Consider the following 20,988-nt stretch of genomic DNA (forward strand, 5'->3'; position numbering starts at 1 on the left):
CCAGCTGAGAGTTAGCAGACCCCACAACAGCACAGTCAATATTGCTTCACCACGAGTCAAAGAGAGTAAAGGGTTAAAAAGCCACGGGTTAGTTTGAGAAACGCCCTTTTTCCATTCCCCGGCTCCTGGCCTAGTCTCAAGCGAGCACGTGATGCGCCGAATGCCTGCCAGCCTCTTTCTTGTTGATCCTCCGGAGACCATCTGTGCTGGGGGCATTGATTAGAGTGTGTCTGCTGGGATTACATCTTTTCTGTTGCCATGCCAACTAATCAGCTGATTTTGGTTACCACAGAAACAAAATGTCAGAGCTCACAGCGTGGTAACATGAATTCAGCACAACAGAAAATGTTTTCTTAATTGGAGCCCCTTTTGATTTTGAATTCCAAGTGAAAGAAAGGCTGAAAAAAAAGACCAACTTCGGATAAAGGCTGCATTAATTGTATTGATTCAGAGGAATGCACAGAATTTTTCTGAAGAGAGAAAACATTAATTTCCCCTTTTTTCAGATATGCCCATTTTTTTTTCCATCGCAGAACCAGAAATATATCTGTGTGGGTTTTTTTTTCCCTCATGTACTTCCATTCCATTTGCTGATTGTTGCATATAAAATAAATCACCAAGACTTTGGTTCTCTTTAACTTCTCTGGTGGGTGTGGGTGGGGGCAGAGAGGCCACACAGGGCTTGGAAGAACATTGTGGAAGCAAATGCTTGGAGAACATCATCCATGACCGGAAGTCTCCTCAATCCATTCACTCAAGGAAGCCATCCTGGGTATCTTCATGGGAGCAAACATAGTCGACTCAGCCTGAGTTCTAACATCCTCTACCTTGCTCCTGTGATGCTCTGGATGAAGCGTATCATTTCTGAGCTATAATCAACCCCTCAGAGAAGTCCAATATCTGTGCCATGTTCTATTCTGTAGGCCTCTGATCATTGGAGACCAAGAAGGATCCCCCACTGACCTGCAGGGTCACGAAGGACACAGAACCCAATGTGAGTTGGCCTTCCAGAAGCTCCAAAGGAGGAACTCATCAGAATGACCACATACCACTCATTGTTCTCACAAACACACCGTAGACACAAGAAGACCTTCAAAGTGTCGTCCATGAACCTGAAGCATCTGCATCAGCTGCGGAGCTTTGTTGTTGATAGGAGATGCGATCGCGCTACCCTTTGTGCAATAGAACAAGACACTGCTCAGTCTTGAGCCATCCAGACAATCAGTGGTACATCCGAGCTCATCGCTGCAGCCACTGGTCCTTCCATCCCATGGCGGACCTTCCTCTTATTCGCTGACCTGCGCCATCACCAAGCATGATGCCCTCCTTCTCTGGGGACGGGTCCTGATAGCAACTCTCCTCATTATGAAATTGTACTCCATGAGAAAGAAGTAAACCAGAGATTCCATGCACCCTGGGTTTGTGGTTCAAAGAACAGCTCAAATAGTCCAGACAATGGAGAAGCATGACATGTAACGGGGCTAATAGGTGTACAAGTGTCCAATAATCCCCATCTTTATAAAGAGGGTTGGAGAGCACATCCAAATGCCCTATGCTCTATTGTAAGGGCATTTCACTGTTGGTCTCTGGCTGTAGCTACTTCTCTGTGATGACAGCCAGCGCTGCAAGTGACTTCTGTCATACTAACACCCTGGGTTGGGGGGAGGGGCGGGATGCATGCTTATTCACCGTGTACCCTTCCTTTTGAAAGCCTTGGTGAATTCCAGTGCTGACGATGTGCTGGGGGGACTGGTTCAGAGACACTGGTCTGCCCCCACAGTGTGCTCAACTCTCGTGGTGAAGATGCTCAAAAACAAGACTGTAGATCATTGAACGGGGAGTATTGGAGCAAGGTGCTCAGATACCTGAAATTACCCACTGGTTTTGCTAATTGGATCCGAGATAGAGGGCTTCACCCAGACTACCAATAATTATCTTGCCATACTTCTGATAAAACATCAGTGACCAATGTTAGCAACTTCTTTCTCGAGCCGAGTCCTATCGCACGTGTTAGTAGTGCTTCTCACTTGCGTTTGACTTGCCGCTAGAAAATAGCATCTCAAATCAGGAAAAGTGAATAAAAGCATGGAACCAGTGCCTAGTGAGTAGCTGGAAGTCAAACGATGAAGGCATTTACCCTAAGCTCACACACCAAAAGAAAGTGCCGTGGAGTTTCCCAAAAAGTTTTATATGCGTTGCTAATCAACTAAATAGAGTTAAAGCTTTATAAATGTATAATTTATCCCCTAATTACTTTATTGTCATTTACATTGGGTTTGGGTTGCTTTAATTTTGCAGTGCAGTGATTTTCAGGGTCTACTGTGCCTGACTTTAAATGAAATAATCTCTCTATAAATAAAGTCTATCCAGAGCCCAATATGTTAAAATAGATCAAATTGATGATGCAAAAAAACCTAACCCAGCCTTGTTGCTATGGCGTTAATTCTGACTCTTAGGGACCCTACAGGACAGGTGAGCATCCACTCCATGGCAGGGAGCTTGGTTTGGGGTTGGGGAGGTTTCTAAGGCTGTAATCTGATGGAAGAAGACAACTACATCTTTCTTCCAGGAAGCAATTACTGAGTTTGAACCACGGACCTTCCAATGGGCAGCCAACCACTTAGCCACTGAGCCACAAGAGCTTTTACAAATGTAGGCTGCTCTGGTTGAATTCAGGAAATGCTTAGGAGCTGAGTGTAGGTAGAGGCTCAGCTTCCTTCCAGCCCACCCCCAAGCAGAGCCACTGAGCTGCATCCCAGGAAACGTCCTCAGTGCTGGCCATTCTGTTCTGACTCACCGCAAACCTAGGGGACAGAGTAGACCTGGCCCCAGTGGGTTCTGAGACTGTAATTCTTCACGGGAACAGAAAACCTCCTCTTCCTCCTACAGAGTGGCTGGTGCTTTCAAACTGCTTACCTTTTGGTCATCAGCCCAAAGCTTAACCCACTCCTCTACCAGGATTCCTTTTTCATGAGCCTTAGAAGGCAACTAATCTCTGGTTCTGTGGTCACTGGGCCCAGGCTTTTTTAATCTCTAAAGCTACCATTAACAGGCTTCTTACTATGGGCCAGGTATGATACTAGACAATCTACCTACACAAGTACATGTAATGTCCTCTCCCAACTCTAAGGATATTGCATTTGATAGACAAAGAAACAGAAATGTAGAGAAAGCTGGACCAATCTGCTGCCATAGAGACAGGCTCGGTGGTGTGCGAATGATCACCACCATTTCCCATTCCAAAGTTGGGAACTGGGAAGAGAGTCAAAACGGCATCCTGAAATGGCTTGAATCACACCCCAAAGGAGCAAAATCCACCCTGTCTCTTGCCAATCTATCAAGGAAGAGAGTCTCAGAAACTTCACGGTGCATTAATCATATTGTTATTCCTAGAAAGATAGACGTGTCCCTTCAAAAGTTGACCCCCTTTGAAGGCAGAACGTGCCATCGTGGATTTAAGATCCCAGACTCGATTCTAAGGAAACCTCTTTTCTACACCTCTCAGCCATGGGTCCCTACCCACCAGGGTTAAGCATTGCCTTTGGGGACTCCTATTGAGAAACGCTGTTGTCACTCACAGTGAAGCATCATCACTCTTAATGGCTGTATCCTCCCGATTTAGGATAACCAACTTTATGACTCCCTCAGGCTGTTAGGGTCTCACTCTGGCAATCTGTCACAGAGAACCCCTAAAAGGAAGAGTATAACTCCCCCTTTGGGTTTCCAAGGCTATAAACCTTTATGGGAGCAGAAGCCTCATTTTCTCCTCAAGAGTGGCCGGGGGATTCGAACTTCCCCGACCTTGCAGTTAGCAGGTCAGCATGTAAGCCACTACACCAACAGGGCTCCTTAACCTTTATGGTGGAAGGGTGACAAAAGTGGGAGAAATAGTAGGCAACAGTGAGAGGATACTTACTGCAAGATGAGCCGTTTGAAAATCCCAGGTTCTCCCCAGGAGAAAGATGAGGCTTTCTGTTTTCGTGGAAGATTTATCACAGGCTTGGAAGCCCACAGGGGCAGTTCTACTCTGTGCTGTGGGGTCACGATGAGCTAGAATGGACTGGGCAGCAGTAGGAGCTTGAGTGACATGTGGGAGGAGTTTTCAGTACAAAGGTCTCTACTACATGGGCTTGAAGCTCATCGAGACAGAAGATGAACCAGAAGTTCATAGCTTCAGTAGCTCGCATGACTATGAATCAGTAGGGGTGGTCTTTGAACTCCAGGACCTCGGAGCACTGAGTCCCCAGGTTGTATTGGCCCAGCTATGCCTGAGATGCTGTGTCATCTTCTTGGCCACAAACTAGCCTCAGGCCAGTGGGAGAGACCTGGCAGAGCAGCTGACCTGGGGGTGCCACGCTGTGATGTTAATGTGGATCACAAACGATTGTGTTGTTTGTTGCTTTCAGGTATGTACAGAAGGCAGACTGATCTTGGAGTTCACCTTTGATGATCTCATGAGAATAAAAACATGGCACTTTACCATTAGACAATACAGAGAATTAGTCCCAAGAAGCATTCTAGCCATGCATGTAAGTAATTTAATTTCTCTTTTACTTTTCTTTCTCTCTGCCCCCCCACCTCTGCCCCACTTCTGTTTTACTCAAGGGGGAAAGCCCAATTCTCTCTGGATGAAAGAGCTCCAGTTGTTTCCATGCTTTAGGTAATTAATTCTAAATTATTGGATTTTTTCCCCCTCCAACCATTAGAATCCACAGGCTCTTTTTAGGTTTTCATTTGGATTCTGGGTCTGGGTGTATTATGAGATTGTTTTTCATACTTTATATTATTTTAAACTCCAAAGTGAGGTTACCTCAATAAACACTTTGTCCTTCCCTTAAATTCCATTTGGTTATTATCAAGTGGTGCTCTGACTGGGCTAATAAACCTGTTATGTATAACTGGGGAAGGAAATAGAACAAGTAAGATAAACAATTCCCCGTTCTGATTAGAACCAGCTGACGGGGGCTGGCCTAGTGTAGCATGGATCTCATCGGCAGGATTGCCGGTTCCTGGTCCCGGGGCTGGACTCGAAGCGGCATGTTTGGTTCCCTTGGCTTCATCTAGCTACTAATCACATGCAATGCATTGACCACTAGCAAGGTACGAGGTCGAATTGGAAGCCAAACTGCTGCTATATTTTAAAGGGAAGATCAGCTAGAAGCTGGGGAACCACAATCCCTGAAGAAGGTGCTGATTTACAAAGGGGTTTCTGAGCCACATAGTGAGTGGTCTTATCAATGGCCCCCAATGCATATAAAAATGGGATCGTGAATAAAGGTAGGCAAATGAAGAACTGACAAGTTCTAACTATACCATTTTCAAAGACCATCACGTATACTGTGCACAGCTTAGAGGATGAACAGATCCCTCTTAGAAGAAATACAGCCAGAAAGTTCTTTAGAAGTAAGGGTGACAAGACTTTGACATGCTTTACTTTGGACACATCATCACTTGCTCGAAAATACATAATCGGTCAAGTGGTGCGACAAGGGAAATGAGAGAGACCCTCCATGAGATGGTTGGCTCAGAAGCTGTAATGGACATAGACACACACAAAGGATCATGAAGCTGGCCCTGGGCAATGTTTACTTCCATGATCTGTATGGCTGAGAGGAGTAGGAGCCGGCTTGATGGCAACCAATCACGATAACCCAGTGAGAGGGAAGTGGTGATTGTTCAACAGGGCAGCACTGCTCATGCACAGCCACCATCTGCTGGAAATAACTACCATTAGCAGTTGTTGAGTGTGTCATGTACCAGGTCCAATTCTGCATGTTTTGTATATGTTATGATTTACTCTTCAGAGCAACCCATATAGATAGACTGATATTATTTCTGTTTTAAAGGTGTCAGAGAGGTTCCATAAAGTGTCCAGTAGTTTCCAGCATGAAAATGGCAACATTAAGAGCCTACTGATTCTGACTCCAAAGCCCAGGTTGTTAAACCAACCAGCTGACTCCAGCCTGTGTCTTTGGACTTCAGTCCGCTCCTCGGCCTTTGCCTTTCCCCTTGACCTTGGGGCACCCATAGTGTCACTCTCAGTGTTTCTGACCACCCATACACAAGGCCCTCTCAACTTTCAAAGCCTAGTTCAAGTCTTCTGATCTTCCAAGGGGTGGTGGTTGGGAGGCTGCAATCTAGAATGAAATGGCATAGATTTGTGCCCCGGGTCGTATGTGGCCTTAGACAAATGGACTGCTGTGTCTACACCACTAGACCCTCATCCATAAAATGAGTACAGTCATAGAGCCTGCCTCAGACAATATTAGGCCTCAATTGCCCAAATCTTGGTCAAGCCAAGTTGACACAAACCTTAACTCTCAAGTGTGAGAATGCACAGGAAAAACTTAGAATAGCGCCTGGCCCATAGTATGCCCTCAACAGACACTGGCTAGTGGCAAGCAGCAGCAGCAGCAAAGCAGCCCTACCCTTCTCTTCGTTTATTTACATGCTGTTTGCCAAGTGGAACGCAGACTTTCTGAGATCAGCCATGTCTACTTGAACGTTCCTCCTGGCACATGTGAAGGGTTCAAAAAGCATTGACCCAATAATGTCTGCCAAACATTCCACTTCAAGAAACTCACATGAACAGTGATACCATGTGACTGTTTTCTCCCACATTTTGATGGTGTTTGTGTGCGTTGTTGCTGTGAGGTGTCATCAATATAGTCGCAGCCCTATGTACTACAGAAGGAAACTCTGCCCAGTACTGTGCCATCCCCGTAACTGAGCTTATGTTTGAGCCTATCAATACAGCCACTGTGCCAATCCATCTTGTCAAAAATCTTCCTCCTTTTCACTGCCCCTTTACTTTACCAAACATGTCTTTCTCCAGGTACTGGCCTCTCCTGACAGGTCCAAAATATGTGAACAAAGTCTTACCAGCCTTGCCTCTAAGAAACGTTGCGTACTTCTCCCAAGATAGATTGGCTTGTCCTTTTGGCAGACCAAGGTTCTTTCAATATTCTTCGTTAGCAGCATAATTCACATACATGCCTATATGTATATGTACTAGGTGGTACACTGGTGAACATGCTTGGCTGCTCACCTAAAGCTTGGGAGGTCGCATACCCAGTGGCACCTTAGATGAAAAGCCTGAGGATCTTCTTCCAAAGAAATCAGCTGTTGGGAATCCTGGGCCGTGGTTTCACAACGTGTGGGCACACATGGCATCACCATGAGTCAGGAGCAGCTTGGCAGCAACTAGCTACCATTGGCTCACGATGCAAACATGTATGCATCTGGTTGGTAATATCACTGTGGGAAGAATTGGGTCTAGAAGAGAATAAATTCAAGGTGAGAGAATGGAGACAAATGGATGTTTACTTTCTCATGTCTCCCTCCATTCAGAGCCAGTTTGCTTATATTGGCACACTGTCAGTTGCTCTCGAGCTGATCCTGAGTCTCGATGACCCTGTGTGTCCAAAGGTAGCCTTTTAGAAACAGATCTCCAGGTCTTTCCTATGGAATCCCCTCTGAGTGGGTTTGAATCACTAATCTTTCCGTTGCTTAACCATCTGCACCATCAGGAACCCAGATTTGGTTCTACCTATTAAAGAAGACAGAGAGGCAAACAAAAGCAAGGAGTATCAACTTAATTTTAAAATGGGGACCAGAAAGGGGTTTCATAATTCCTGGCCAGACCTAATATTTGGGGTAGCCCATGCAGCTGTCCCAAGTCCTAGACTCTGAAGAACATTTATAGATATTTGCTCACTCTTGCAAAGTTTTCAGACTGAGTCCCAAACTCTAGGCTGTTACAAACACCAGCGCCATCATAGCCAGATAGCTAGACCAGCCTTAAAAGAAGGACGTGCCATCTGTGGTGAGTGACATGGACCCAGTGTCTTGTACCCCAACTTAGAGGCCTGAAGCAGCAGTCTGAGGCCCTCCCAAGGAAGAAGCAGAGCCATTTCTCCCAAAGATGGAGATCACATCAGAGTCAGTAGGGTTTCCCTGGACAATACGCCAGACATACTTCTTCGAACATTTCTTTATGTGTTATATGCAAATGTCTACCGATAGACGAATGGATTCATTTAGCTCCACCACCTGTCCATTAGACCAGGGTAAACATATGACTTTTTGTTGTTGTTTTGATCTCTCTAGGCACAAGATCCTCAGGTTCTGGATCAACTGTCCAAAAACATCACCAGGATGGGGCTAACCAATTTCACCCTCAACTACCTCAGGGTAAGGCCATGTGGAATGATTCCTTTTTCTGGTATCTTTGCAAAGTATCTGAACAGTGTTGATGCATCTTGAAGCCAGACTTGAAATGCAGTGATAGAGCACAGTGTATATATACTGGGTTAGGGTGCCCTGTAATGTAGTGGTTGTGTATTGAGCTGCTCATCACAAGGTCAGCAGTTTGAAACCACAAGTTGTGTTGTAGAACTAAGACGAGGCTGTCTGCTCTTGTAAATTTTTGCAGTATCTTAACCCCACAGAGGCAGTTCTACTCTGTCCTATAGCATTGCTATGAGTCAGAATTCACTCAATGTCAGTGAGTTTGGTTTGGGTTTGGGTGAAGGTATATGTGTATGAGTGTGTTGTGTGTGTGCAGTTATAGGTGCACGTTCAAATGGCGATGGTGTCTAATTAGCAAAACATCAAGTCTACATGTTGGCAGGGCTCACTGCCCTCTCTCCATTGGTATGGCTTTTGGAATTCATCATTCAAAGACTAGAAATGTCCTTTCTCATAAAAGGCTGTGACATTACTTCCTTTCTGCTGGTCTTGGGTTTGTAGTGTGCCCTTGTTGAGTTTGCCGCCTCTGAGTCCCCACCTATGGACCCATTACCCCCAAGGAGACAGGGCATTATGTCTGAGTCTCCAGAAGGAACTCCAGCCCGGAGTGTAACTCATCAAGGCCACTGAAGAACAGTTTGTGGAAGCTGTAATGGGATTTTCTGGTTTGCCTATCATAATATTTTTTTAATTTTAACTTAAGAATGTTAGAGAAAAAAAAAAAAAAGAATGTTAGACAAAGTGTCCTGCATAACTTGTATTCACAGCTCTCATTTGGACTTCTCAGGTACGGTGGATCTTCTGGGTTTGTAGAGTGGTGCTGTAGTAGGAGTTACAGGTAGAAGGTAAGGTTTTAGCCACAAGAAGGCAGTGGCCACCATGGTCCACAGCCCTTTGCCTCTGAGCTGCTGAGCTCCTTCAGTGTTTGGCCCTACACTTCCCCTGGGTCTCCTTTCCCCATCCTCAAATATATCCTACCACTCACTCCCTCATCCTTCCATGCCGCCTAGGCTTATGGATTTTGTTTCAGATGCACAGCCTTCTATGTGCAACCACTCTGTTTCCCTGAAGTGTCGAGCTGCTTTGTGTTGGCTCTTCTACAATGAGGAATGCTTGCATCAAGTGCATCCACATTACCCTAACCTTCAGCAATGACTCCTGGGGTGTTCCAGTGGGCATCACATTGGTCTGTACACTGGAAAGTCCAAGACAACAGTTGGACCTGCCATCAACAAAGCCCTCCTTTGAGAGACAGACCCCAAAAACAGTTCAATAGGTACAGGATAGTACACAGAGAGTTCCAGAAGGAATCATGAAGGGCAGCACAGAGCCTCTTCATGGGGATCAGGCAGAGAAGGCTTCCAGGAAGAGATGGTGCTTGGGTGGGTGTGAAAGAATGAAGGCGCACAAAGGCAGGGTGGTTTCCATCGGTGCCCTGTTGTCCTGCAGGTTGGATGAAGGAGTTCATGTTAACCACTGCCTCCCCTGCCTGCTTCTCCACGTAGGAAGAAGGATAAGACCTAATCTTACAAAGGGTTGCAGTAGGGTCTCAGAAACCCACAGGGGAAGTTCCACCCTGCTCTATAGTCAGGGCGCCATGAGTCAGAATTGGCTCAATGGCGTTGAGTTTGGTTTCCACGTAGGGGTGAGTGCACAGAGGAAATGAGGTGATTCATGTCAGGACCTGGTGACAAAAAGTGCCTACTGTGTGTTTGTTGTCATAATGTACCAAGGGCCTACTATGCGCTATTGTTGCCCTGTGTGCCACGCTGAGCCAAAGGGTGCTCCCTCCCCACCCCCACATTCTCAGCCCTGCTGTATTTTTCAAGGTATCCCCGTGGTGCTGTCAAATACAACTTGGTCTGCCAACCATGAGGTTCACACGCACCCACTGCAGCAAGGGAAACAGACGGGGCTGCGTGTTCCCAATCAGATTTACAAATCTTTAGAAGCCCTACTGGGTTAGGTTGGGTTCTCCAGAGAAGCAAAACCAGTGGCTCTTGTGTGTGGTGTATACAGAAAAATATTTATATCAGGAACTGGCTTACACGGTTGTAGACATAGGTAAGTCCAGTTCAGTTCAAGGCAGACTTCTCCTGAGTCATGGAAACTAATGAACAGGAATCAGAACAAAGAAACAGAGATGGGGAATGGGAGAGAGTGGGGGGCCTGGGTACACACAGGCTGCCGGGTACAAAGGTTGTTTGAATCAGAAGTTGGCTAAATGTATCCACATTGGTAGTCCGCTGACAGCTCCTGTGATGGACAGGCAACACAACAGGAGATCAAGGGACAGGACGGAAGATTCCACTCCCACAGGAGGCAAATATCATTCTGCTCAGTCTCTCTCTCTCTCTTATACCAAAGGCCACACCCACAGAGGTGTCTTCAGGCTGCGACCGGATTGGTAGGTTGGGCTTTGCCCCTACTCTTACCCAGAAGTACTGGCTGACATAATCCCTAACCATCACACCTACACAGGGACCCAGAGGTCAGAATTGACTCTATGGTTGTGGGTTTCATCTTGCTAAAGCTGCTAACCAAAAGGTCAACTGTTCAAACACACCAGCCACTCTGTGGAAGAAAAGACCTGGTGACCTGCTACTGTACAGGTGACAGCAGAGGAAAGCTTCTGGGGCAGCTCTCCTGGGTCCCACGGGGTCACTGAGTCAGAATTGACTCAACGGCAGCTAGAAACAATATCTATGAAAGCAGATTGCCAGCCCTTTCTGCTGTCTTGCTGGGAGGGATCAATTTGCCAACTTTTAGGGTAGTAGCCAACCATGAACTGTGGGTGCCCCCCAGGATGTCAGGTAGGGTGTAGGTGGCTACCATTCCAGAGATGGTGTGCTGAGAGAGAGGGCTACATGGGCGCAGGAAAACCCAGGGAGGATTCCTTTTGAACTCAGGTTATAGGGTTTGGGTAAAGGTCATGTTTCCCGGCAGCAACTCCCTGAGACACCCCCGAGACACTTGTCAGGCCATGGCTGAGCGGAATCTGAAAATCAGTGCCCCAAACTAGTGCCCGTGGGTGTCCTTTCATGATCCAAACTGGCCTAATGAGTGATCATGCAGATGATCATCAAAGATGAGTCCTTTAGTTTTGAACCAGGATCCCCAAGTCCTCAAGAGCCTTGGCACCTAGCCTTTGCAAAACAGTTGAGCAATCACAAAGGTTTGTTGTTTTTGTTCTTATATGTCATCCGGTCAGTTCCAATCCATAGCAGCCCTATGTACAACAGAAGGCACCTGCCTGGTCCTGTGCCACCCTCACGATCATCTCTAAGGTTGAGTCCATTGTTGCAGCCACTGTGTCACTCCATCTCAATGAGGGTCTTCTTGCTCACTGGCCCTCTACCAAGCACAATGGCTGGTTTGGGTTCTCTACAAAAACAAAACCAGAGGCATTTGTATGTGTGAGTGTGGTAGTTACATAATCTGTTGTCAACTTGAGACTATTGAGAGTGAAAGGGTGGAGTTTAGCCTGTCAATCAGGTTGTAGCATGATGACTCATTTGGAGGCACGAAGGAGATAAGCAACTCGCTGGAGGCAGGGCACATAGAGACATTTCCTGCTGACAAGACACATGGAACTCCACCAGAGCCCTGGAGTTGGAGGAGCCACGTGGAAACCCCTGTCAGCATTGAGATGTTTTCACAAGACTTTCCACCCACTGGCCTGTGATCTTCCTGCACTTGGCGGCATTGTATGTGTTGCGTGAGTCTCAAGAGGAATTCATGGGCAAAAATAGGACTCACAAGCTAATATTGAACTCATGGACTTGATCTAGACTGGGATGAAAAGTTTTATTGATACATAATTTTTTCTTGATATAAAGCTGTCTCTTACACATATATGAGTGTCTATGAATTTGTTTCTCTAGTCAATCTGGACTAACACTAGTGTGGAATATAGAAAGCAATTTATATCAAGAAATGGCTTACATGGTTGTAGAAATAAATATGTGCAGTCCAGTTGAAGTCAAACTTCTCCTGACTCATAGAAGCTGATGACCAGGAAGCAGGCTGATGAAACTCATACAGTGGATGGGGGGGGGGGGGGGGGGCACAGACTGATGGATGCAGAAGCTCAAAGTCAGCCAACTGAATCCACCCTCTGTAGTCTGCTGACAGCTCCTGGAATCAGAAGAGGACTCAATAGGCGGTCACAGAACCAGATGCAAAAATCCAGTTTGGTCAGAAGGCAGAGAGCCAAAAAGGACTGGATTCTGTTCAGCCTCTCTCTCTCTCTTACACAAAAAGGCTTATGACACCAAGGAGGTGTCATCAGGCTGCGAAGCAATTAATAGCTTAAGCTCAGCTCGGATCCTTCCCCAGGAGTGTCCAGTTGGCATAATCCCTCACCATCCCAATGCCCTCCTCCAGAGGCTGGTCCCCTCTGATGATAAGACCAAAGTATGTGAGGCAAAGTTTGCCCTCCTTCCAAGGAGCATCGTAGTTGTACTTCCCCCAGCAGAGTTTCCGAAACCACAGCAGCAGCAAGCCACCACGCTTGACAAATTCCACACCAGCCGTGGAGCCATAAAATGCGTTCACTAATGGAATTGCCCTGAGCATTGTTCCAATCGAGCTCATGAGGAGTTTCCATCATCACTCCCAGTATCAAGAAAAGAGGTCAGGTAAGTATGCTGCCAAGTATGAACTTGTGGCCTTCTAAGTCCTTTCTAAATTGAAATAAATCAATGCACCCTGCTTTGGGGAGGAGAGCTCAGCTTTTAAATGCCCCAGCCCTCAGAGATTTTAATATGCTGCATTGTCCAGTAATAATATGAAGCAATATGGAAAGTAAGCAGTGGTCTCCAAATGAGCCCATTCGTTCCTCTGAAATGCTGGCCCATCCTCCGCAACACCTGTGATCAGAAGAGAGGCAGAGCTGACCCCAGGAAGCTCTCATTACTGGAGGGAGGACCAGGTGAAACATAGCCTCCAGCGGGACTCTGGACGTCGTCACCACAGGCTGAGGAGCCCCCTGACCTGCTAGCACTTTGGGCGAAGCCTTGTGACCTGAGGCATTGGAAGCACCAACAAGCGCAGCTGGTGTTCCCCTTTGACTTGGTTTGTCAAATTGCCTGTGCTCCCTCCTGTCACCTCCCGGCATAACTGGGCTTGTGGAGGTGCTCTGTGCCACCAGGCAGGAGTGTGTCTGAGGAGGGCAGATTCACCTCTGTCAGGGGAGGCGGCTGAGTAGGGGTCGAGCTGTGGCCAGGGCTGATTGAGTGACCTGTGGGAAGCCGGGGTGGCCTGGTGAACTGGCACTGGGGTAGTTGTGCAGCCTGGGACTGGGAGCCTGCCTAGGAAGCAGGAAGCCAGCGTGCCCAAGGGGAATGGCATGGATAGGGAAGCACTGGATGAAGAGCCAAAAGGTTGTGGACTCCAGCCCTCCCAGAGGTGCCTCCACAGAGAGGCGTGATGAGCTGGGAATCCTGCAGGGCAGCTCTTTTGTGCACACAGGGTCACCCTGAGTTCCAACAGAAGTGACAGCAACCAACAACAAGGACCGCTGCCCAACTGAACTCCATTACAACACTTATGGACCTAGGATTCCAAAACTGGAGAGAAGAAGTGTAGGCAGAGTTCCCTTTGGAAACAAGACTTCCTTTTACACAGTTTGGACATGTCCCTGGAGAAGGTCATCATGCTTGGTAAAGCGGAGGGGCAGCGAAAAAGAGGAAGGGCCTCAAGGAGATGGGCTGACACGGTGACCGCAATGGGCTCAAGAGCAAGAACACTTCTGACATTGGTGCAGGACTGGGCAGTAGGTTGTTCGGTTGTGCATAGGGTCACTGTGGGTCGGAATCGACCCCCTTGCACCGAACAAGAGCATTACAAAGCTTGGCCTCATCTTTCTCCAGAGAGCACAAATGGTGAATTTGAACTGACAACCTTGTGGTTAACGGTCCAAGGCCAAAGGTCTAGAGCTACCAGGGCTCCTTAAGAAACCTCCACAATGAGCATTTCCAGACACTGGGTGGTGTGGTTTACACCACAGGTGTGTCCAGCCTACTGGGCAGAGGTGGTTTCATGACAGGCAACAATGGCCCCACAGCCATACCAACAGCCATTGGCACCTTCTGGTGATGCAGTCAGAGGTTGGCAACAGTAGGTTGTTGCTATGTTGCTGTTAGGTGCCATTGATTTGATTCCAACTCACACGAACCCCATGTGACAGTCAACATTCCCCATGGGGTTTTCTTGGTTGTAATCATGATGAGATCAGATGGACAGGCTCCCCAGCCGAACAGTTGAGTAGATTTGGGTGTCAGTTTTGCAGTTAGTAATGAAACATTGAACAATAGGTTCTCCTTAGAATGGCTGGAGGGACCAGGAATTCAGCAACAATGTTCTTCTCTGTGTGTTCTGGAAAGCAGCTGCTCCGCTGTCCCTCTGCTGTTTCATGATGAGATCCAATCTTCTGCCCCAGTGAGCAGAGGGCATTTCGATTGGCATTTCGTCATCCAAACCAATGAAGCCTGGCTGGGATGCCTGGTCAATTCCCACCAGATCTATTTCCCCTTTCATTCATCTTTCATTTCTCCAGCCAAGGCGAGATGCCTTGTATTTGCCCAGTCTCCACTTTGAAGGTGAGAAAGAAAAACAAATATGCCCTAGGAGAGAAATCTGAACCGGGTATAGTAACCAACAGAACAATCACTAACACTTCACCAAGCACTTACTATGTGTCAAGAGCCATTAGTGGTTCAGTGGTTAGAACTCTCGTCTTTCATGTGGGAGAACTGATTGGATTCACAGCCAATGCACACCATGCACGGCCACCACCTGTTTGCAAGTGAAGGCTTGTATGTTCCTGTGATGTGCATGGGTTTCGGTGGAACCTCCTCACTCAAATAGGCTAGGAACAAAGGTCTGGTGATCTACTTGGGGAAATCAGCCAATGAGAGTCTTATAAATGACAATGGTCTGGTGTGCATGCCAACCCATCATGGGGTATGGAGAGGCTAAGCTGTGCATGGAGTCACAATGGGCTGGGATGGAGCCAATCACAATCCACCAACCTTGGATCCATGCATCTCTGCTCTTACCAGCCTGCATCCTTCCTGTACCTCACTTCACCTTTTTGCTCCATTGGCCTGCAGCCATTCAAGTCTCAAGAGGATTCTGCCTAGCATCAGACCCATGGACTTCAGTTGGACTGGGCTGAGATGCCTTCTTGATGTAAAGCTACCTCGTCTACATATATGATTGTCACCTGTTCTGTTTCTCTAGACAACCCTCTCCTCACACACTTGCATATTGTTTCCCAATAGAATTGCCTGCCTGGACCACTGTCAATCCCATTCTTCTCACCCCCAATCCTTCTCATCCTAGGGGATTTTTTGATCATCCCTCATCTGAAAAGTTTTCCCTGGCCCTCACTGAAGCTAGATGCCACTGCCCAGTGCTCCTGGAGCTCTCTGGGCCCAATCCCAGTCCAATATACATAGATTGTTATTGTCGATTGTGTCTACATGAAAAATGATATCGCTCCCCAAACAAGGAAGATGATCTCTGCAGATGTTCTGAGTTAACATGAGGTTATACTACAGTGAGATGGGACTCGCTGTATATGCCTGGTGTCCTTATAAAAGAGAAAGAGAGACACAGTGACAGAGAGACACATGGGGAGAAGGTTATGGGGATACTGAGTCAGAAACCAGAAAGATGCATCTACAAGCCAAACAAGGACTGCTGACAACCACCAGACGCTAGAAGAGACCAGGAAGGCTCCCCCTTTGGAGCCTTCCCTGGGAGCGCAGCCCAGCAAACACTTTGATTTCAGACTTCCTGCCTCCAAGTCCATGAGAGAACTTCTGTTGTTTGCCTTCAGCCACCTAACCTGCAGCACATGGTCATGGCAGCCCCACAGAAGGACTGTAGCTCTGGGTAAAATCATCCCACCGTCCATCGCTCTCCTGCACTGTTGTCTGAGCACCTTGGAGATGAATCCACTTTCCTGTATTTCTGGAGCCTCCCATGACCTAGATCACAACAGGCATTCAGGAGATGCCTCTTGAATGCATGAAAAGGTGGATGGGTGGCGCACTAAATGGAAGAGGTCCTAGCGAATGAGACAAAAATCTCAGAACGGAGGTGAACTCACCCACCCTGTAGCATCTAGGAAAGGAGAGTCACTGCCTAGAGCTCCGCTGTGAAGCTGAGGAGCAAAGAGTTGAACATATTGCAGAAATGAAATAAAACTCAGGGTGGGTTTCCAGCTCTATTGTGCAAAGTTTCCACTTCGATCCTCAGTTCCCAATGTCAAATATTTATTCTAATATCACGGCTTTCACTCTCTTTGAATCCATATTTAATTTGTGCTCTCAGTGTCATTATGCCCTTTTATTATTTTGCAAATGCCATCTTTCATGTCTTGAGGATCATATTTCTAATCAGGGATTCTTTTTGTCTGCTTCCTCTGGCCAGATTCTCATGACGCAGGACGACATACATTTCTCTAAATCATTGTGTTGAACACAACTTTCAAGGATCTAGTTACCCTGGGTTCCATCCAGAAAAAAGTTTTTTTTCTTTGTGTTTTCTCTTACTCTTATACATACATACATAGGCATCGTTTCTGGGTAACTGTAACCAGTGTCTTCGTGTTATTTGGTAAACACATTCACATATTTCGCATATTGTTATTGTTTCTGTTACTTTCTGTTGAGCGGGTTCTGATTCGTGGCACAGCAGAATGAACCGCTGCCTGATCCGGCGCCATCCTCAGTTGCTCCTCTGCTTGAGCCCCTTGTGGCAGTCACTGGGTCAATCCATCTTGCCAAGGGCTTTCCTCATTTCGCTCTTCTTCTGCTTTTCCAAGCAGGATGTCCTTCTCCAGGGACGGGTCTCTCCTGATAACATGTCCAAAGTACTTGAGACAAAGTCTCACTGTCTCACCATCTTTTCCTCTGAGAAGCATGCTGACTTCTTCCAAGACAGATTTGTTTGTTCTTTTGGCAGTTCCTGGTTCTTTGAGTATTCTAACAGCTTGAAACCTTCCGGTACGGGAATATAACAAGACCAAAGCCTTTCTGTAACATTGACCCTCAAAGGCATGGTCCAGTTTCACTGTCACTCATGAGATTCTGGTAAGCACTTTGGTGAGCGCCATGGTGACTCATGGGAGAGTACTCGCCTTTGGTTGGGAGATCCAGGTTAGCTTCCCAGCTAATGTAGCTCAAGTGTAACCACCACCCATCTGTCTGTCAGTGGAGACTTGAAAGTTGCTGTAAGACTGATCAACTATCGTTACGGCATCTTGACTAAGGCAGCTGAGGAAGAGAAGCCTGGCAATTGGGAAAGTCGGCCAATGAAGACCTCATGGATCTCAGTAATTCATGCATTTGGTTGCCATGAATTGGAGGGCTGATTCAACAGCAATGAACAAAGGCGACAAAGACCTCTGTCCTGTCCTGTTTCTGGCAGTGTTCTCTGCCAATGAACAGTGAATAACAAGTTGGGCAGAAAATAAACATGCTTCAGATTTAGAAAAATAAGTATTCGGTCCCTAATCCTTCTCCTACTGCCTCTGTGGGCTTGAGAACATGGCCCTTGTTCTGAGAACCCCACAGATTGGAACTGATAATATGTTTACAAGGCTAACTGAGTGAGGGTAAACGGAGCTACCCTAACCAAGAGTGTGGTGCATGATAAATCCCTACCCCATCTGCACCACCCAAGAAGAGAAGAGCAAGGCTTCACTGTCACTTTTGCCACTTACTTTTAAATACTGCTGAACAAAGCCTTCACTTCTTGGAGCTTCCGTTTTCTCACCAGTGCTTAATTATGTGAACTGTGAACCCTAGAAAGTCCACGGTGCGTGGGGGTTAAATGATAACACAAGTGACAAGTACTTTCTAAACTGAAAAGTACCACCTCCATATGCCAAGTGTGTTCAGCTCATTTATCATGTCCCATAGATTGGCCATGGGCTTGAATTTATCTTGCGATTCTGAAGAAAAAGGAGAACAGTTGATTGATGATGTCTTCCAAAGACACAGCAAGAGAGAGTTTGGGTCATAGGTTTGCCACCCATGTCTCAGTACAAGTGTTATTATAAATGCATAAAGTTATTTTCAGGGGTTTTCAAAACCGAGGCATTGGTACTTCGGTGGTAGAATCCTTATCTTCTGTGCAGGAGACATAGTGCGTTATGTAAATCTGCTGTACAAGACCTCTTTAAACTGTTGAAAAACACAGATGTTCCTTTGAGGACGACAGTGTACCTGACCCAATTAATGGTATTTTCCACTGCATCCTGTGCATGTGAAGAAGAAGATTGTGTAAGTTGTACAATGAATAAAGAAGACTGAAGAACTGTGGTAGTGGCGAAGAATATTATAAGTTCCATGGGCTACCAGAAGAGGAAGCAAATCAGTCTTGGAAGAAGTACAGCCAGGTGGCAATTTAAAAGCAAGGCATGTGAAACGGTGTCATATATACTGTGGACATGTTTTTAGGTGTGACCAGTTCTTGAAGAAGAACTTTCAGGTTGGTGAAATGGAGGGTGAGCGAAAATGACAAGACCCTTGAAGAGAAGAATTGATACCGTGGCTGCCACAACCATTGTGTTAGTCCGAGTAGACTAGAGAAACAAATTCATAGACATTTATATGTGTATAAGAAATAATTTTATATCAGAGAGTAATTATATATTAAGAAAACATCCCAGCCCGTCCAGACCAAGTCCATAAGTCCAATATTAGCCCATATGTCCAAAACCTCTTTAGACGTATGCAACACATGCAATGATGCTCAGTGCAGGAAGATCTCAGGCCAGTGGGTAGAAAGTCTTGTGGATCCAGTGGCAGTGGAAGCATCTTAGCACTGGTGTGAGTCTCCACAAGGCTCCTCCAGCTCCAAGGCTCTGGCTGCCATCAGCATAACTCCATATGGCTTGTCAACAGGAATGTCTCACAAAGAGAGGAAGCAGAGAGAGAGTGCATGTCCCGCCTCCAGGGAGGAAGACAGGAGTTCCCAGAATCCTCAGGGGAAGGTCATGCCGACACAGAGGCCTCATTGGCTATGACCCGGTTAACAGGCTAGACTCCACTCCCTTCACGAGTTGACAGGAGATGATGTAACTGTCACAATGGTCTCGAAGAGAACTATAGTGAGGATGCCATGGGATCTAGGTGTCTTACTCTGTTGTGCACAGGGTTGCTATGAGCCTGAGTCATTTGTGGGCACCTAGCAACATACAGGAAAACTGGGTTCCACTTCCAGCCAATACACATCCTGCAGAGTCTCAGCCCACCCCTCACTGAAGGCTCCCGCATTGCTCTGATGCTAAACAGGCTGCAGGAAGCACCCAGACTAGGAAAATAGGAAGAAAGGCCTGGCAACTTGCCTCTGAAAATCAGCCAATGAAAACCGTCTGGATCCCAGCAGTCCCACCTACAGGCCACCAGAGGGTTGGGGCAGGACCAGGCTGCATTCCATCCTCTTGTGCCCAGGTATTGTCCTAGGTGTGGAGCCATCCCGATGGCAGCTCGCAACAAAATCATCTTTCAATGGTTTCTGTTTGTGTGTTTGATTTTCTAGTACGCACATCTAACTCTTCAATTAAGCATCTCCGTTGCACAGTCGTGGGGTTGGTGGCTGTGTTTTAATTTCCCAACTGAATGGAGATGTTGGGCGTGATTGTGATGCTGTAAAGAACATTGGTCCCTGCACATAGCTGCCACCGATAGCGACAGGAGCGGAGTCCAGGGCCCGTACGCATTGGGCAATTAGCTCCGGAGAACGACCCCCAGCAGAACACCATGAAGCGGGCCACCAGGAGCGGGAGTGCCATTGCCTCGGCATTTGGAAGTCTGCCGAGGTTGTTCATTTTTATTTCTGGAAGGTTTTGACTCCCAGCCAGGATATTTTCCTGGGTTAATGACATGAGGAGGGATTACAGACAAACCCCCTTTCCCTCCTATATGGCAAGTCAAGCCTGGGGGTGGGGTAGGAGTCTCTACCCAGCCACGGAGAGCCATGGTCATCGGTATCAGAGTGAACTCACAGTCAGTGCTAGCGAGATGCTTCGAATCTCTGTGACCCCGTAGGGCAGAATAGAACTGCTGCCACGGGTTTTGGGAGATGGTGACTCTTTCTGGGAACAGAACTCGTCACCTTTCTCTCGAGAAGCAGCTGGTGGGTTTGCACTGCCGACCTTCCAAGTCACAGCCTAGCTAGCATGCAACCCTCTCTGCCAACAGCGCTCCTTCAGTTCACACACACAGCGAGCAACCGTCTTCTTAAGCACTGGTCTCGGGAAAGCAGAAAATGATCCCAGCAAGTCCCAGGGCTTTGAGAGTACTCCGCACATTGCTAGCTCCCCGGGGGTTTACGGTCTAAAGCCAACTCCCGAGTCACTGCTACTGAGTGGATTCTGACTCGCAGCGGCCCTGAAGCCTAGAGTAGACCTGCCCTCTAGGGAACTGTACGTCTCTGGAGCTGTAAGTCTTTAAATGAGCATAAAGCCTCATCTTTGTCCTGAGGAATGACTGGTGGTTTCGAATCCCTGACCTTGTGGTTATCATGTCATCCAACATATAATCCACTAGGCCACCAAGGTTCCTTTCAGTTGAAAATATGCTGTGTCAACTGTATGCTACTTGACCGTGCTCCTGAGGAACTTGTACCATGAATCAAAAGGCAGCCGTAGGGACAGAACAAGGGAACCCTGCGTGGCTTAAAAACTCGGAAAAGTGGGCTTCAGGACTGTATCACCTC

The 20,988-nt window shown here is 47.0% G+C and overlaps 1 protein-coding gene across 7 annotated transcripts in view; it reads left to right on the forward strand.

Annotated features, from left to right (window-relative positions):
- LDB2 (LIM domain binding 2) overlaps positions 1 to 20,988 on the forward strand; it is a 423,583-nt gene that overhangs the window by 332,603 nt on the left and 69,992 nt on the right. For all 7 annotated transcript variants that reach the window (XM_075544501.1, XM_075544503.1, XM_075544502.1 and 4 more), the window contains exons 4-5: positions 4,407 to 4,529; positions 8,110 to 8,193. In XM_075544501.1, the coding sequence (XP_075400616.1) occupies positions 4,407 to 4,529; positions 8,110 to 8,193 (207 nt within the window). The remainder of the gene's footprint in view (positions 1 to 4,406; positions 4,530 to 8,109; positions 8,194 to 20,988) is intronic.

Source organism: Tenrec ecaudatus, chromosome 3 (genome assembly GCF_050624435.1).
Source record: "Tenrec ecaudatus isolate mTenEca1 chromosome 3, mTenEca1.hap1, whole genome shotgun sequence".
Lineage (NCBI taxonomy): Eukaryota > Metazoa > Chordata > Mammalia > Afrosoricida > Tenrecidae > Tenrec > Tenrec ecaudatus.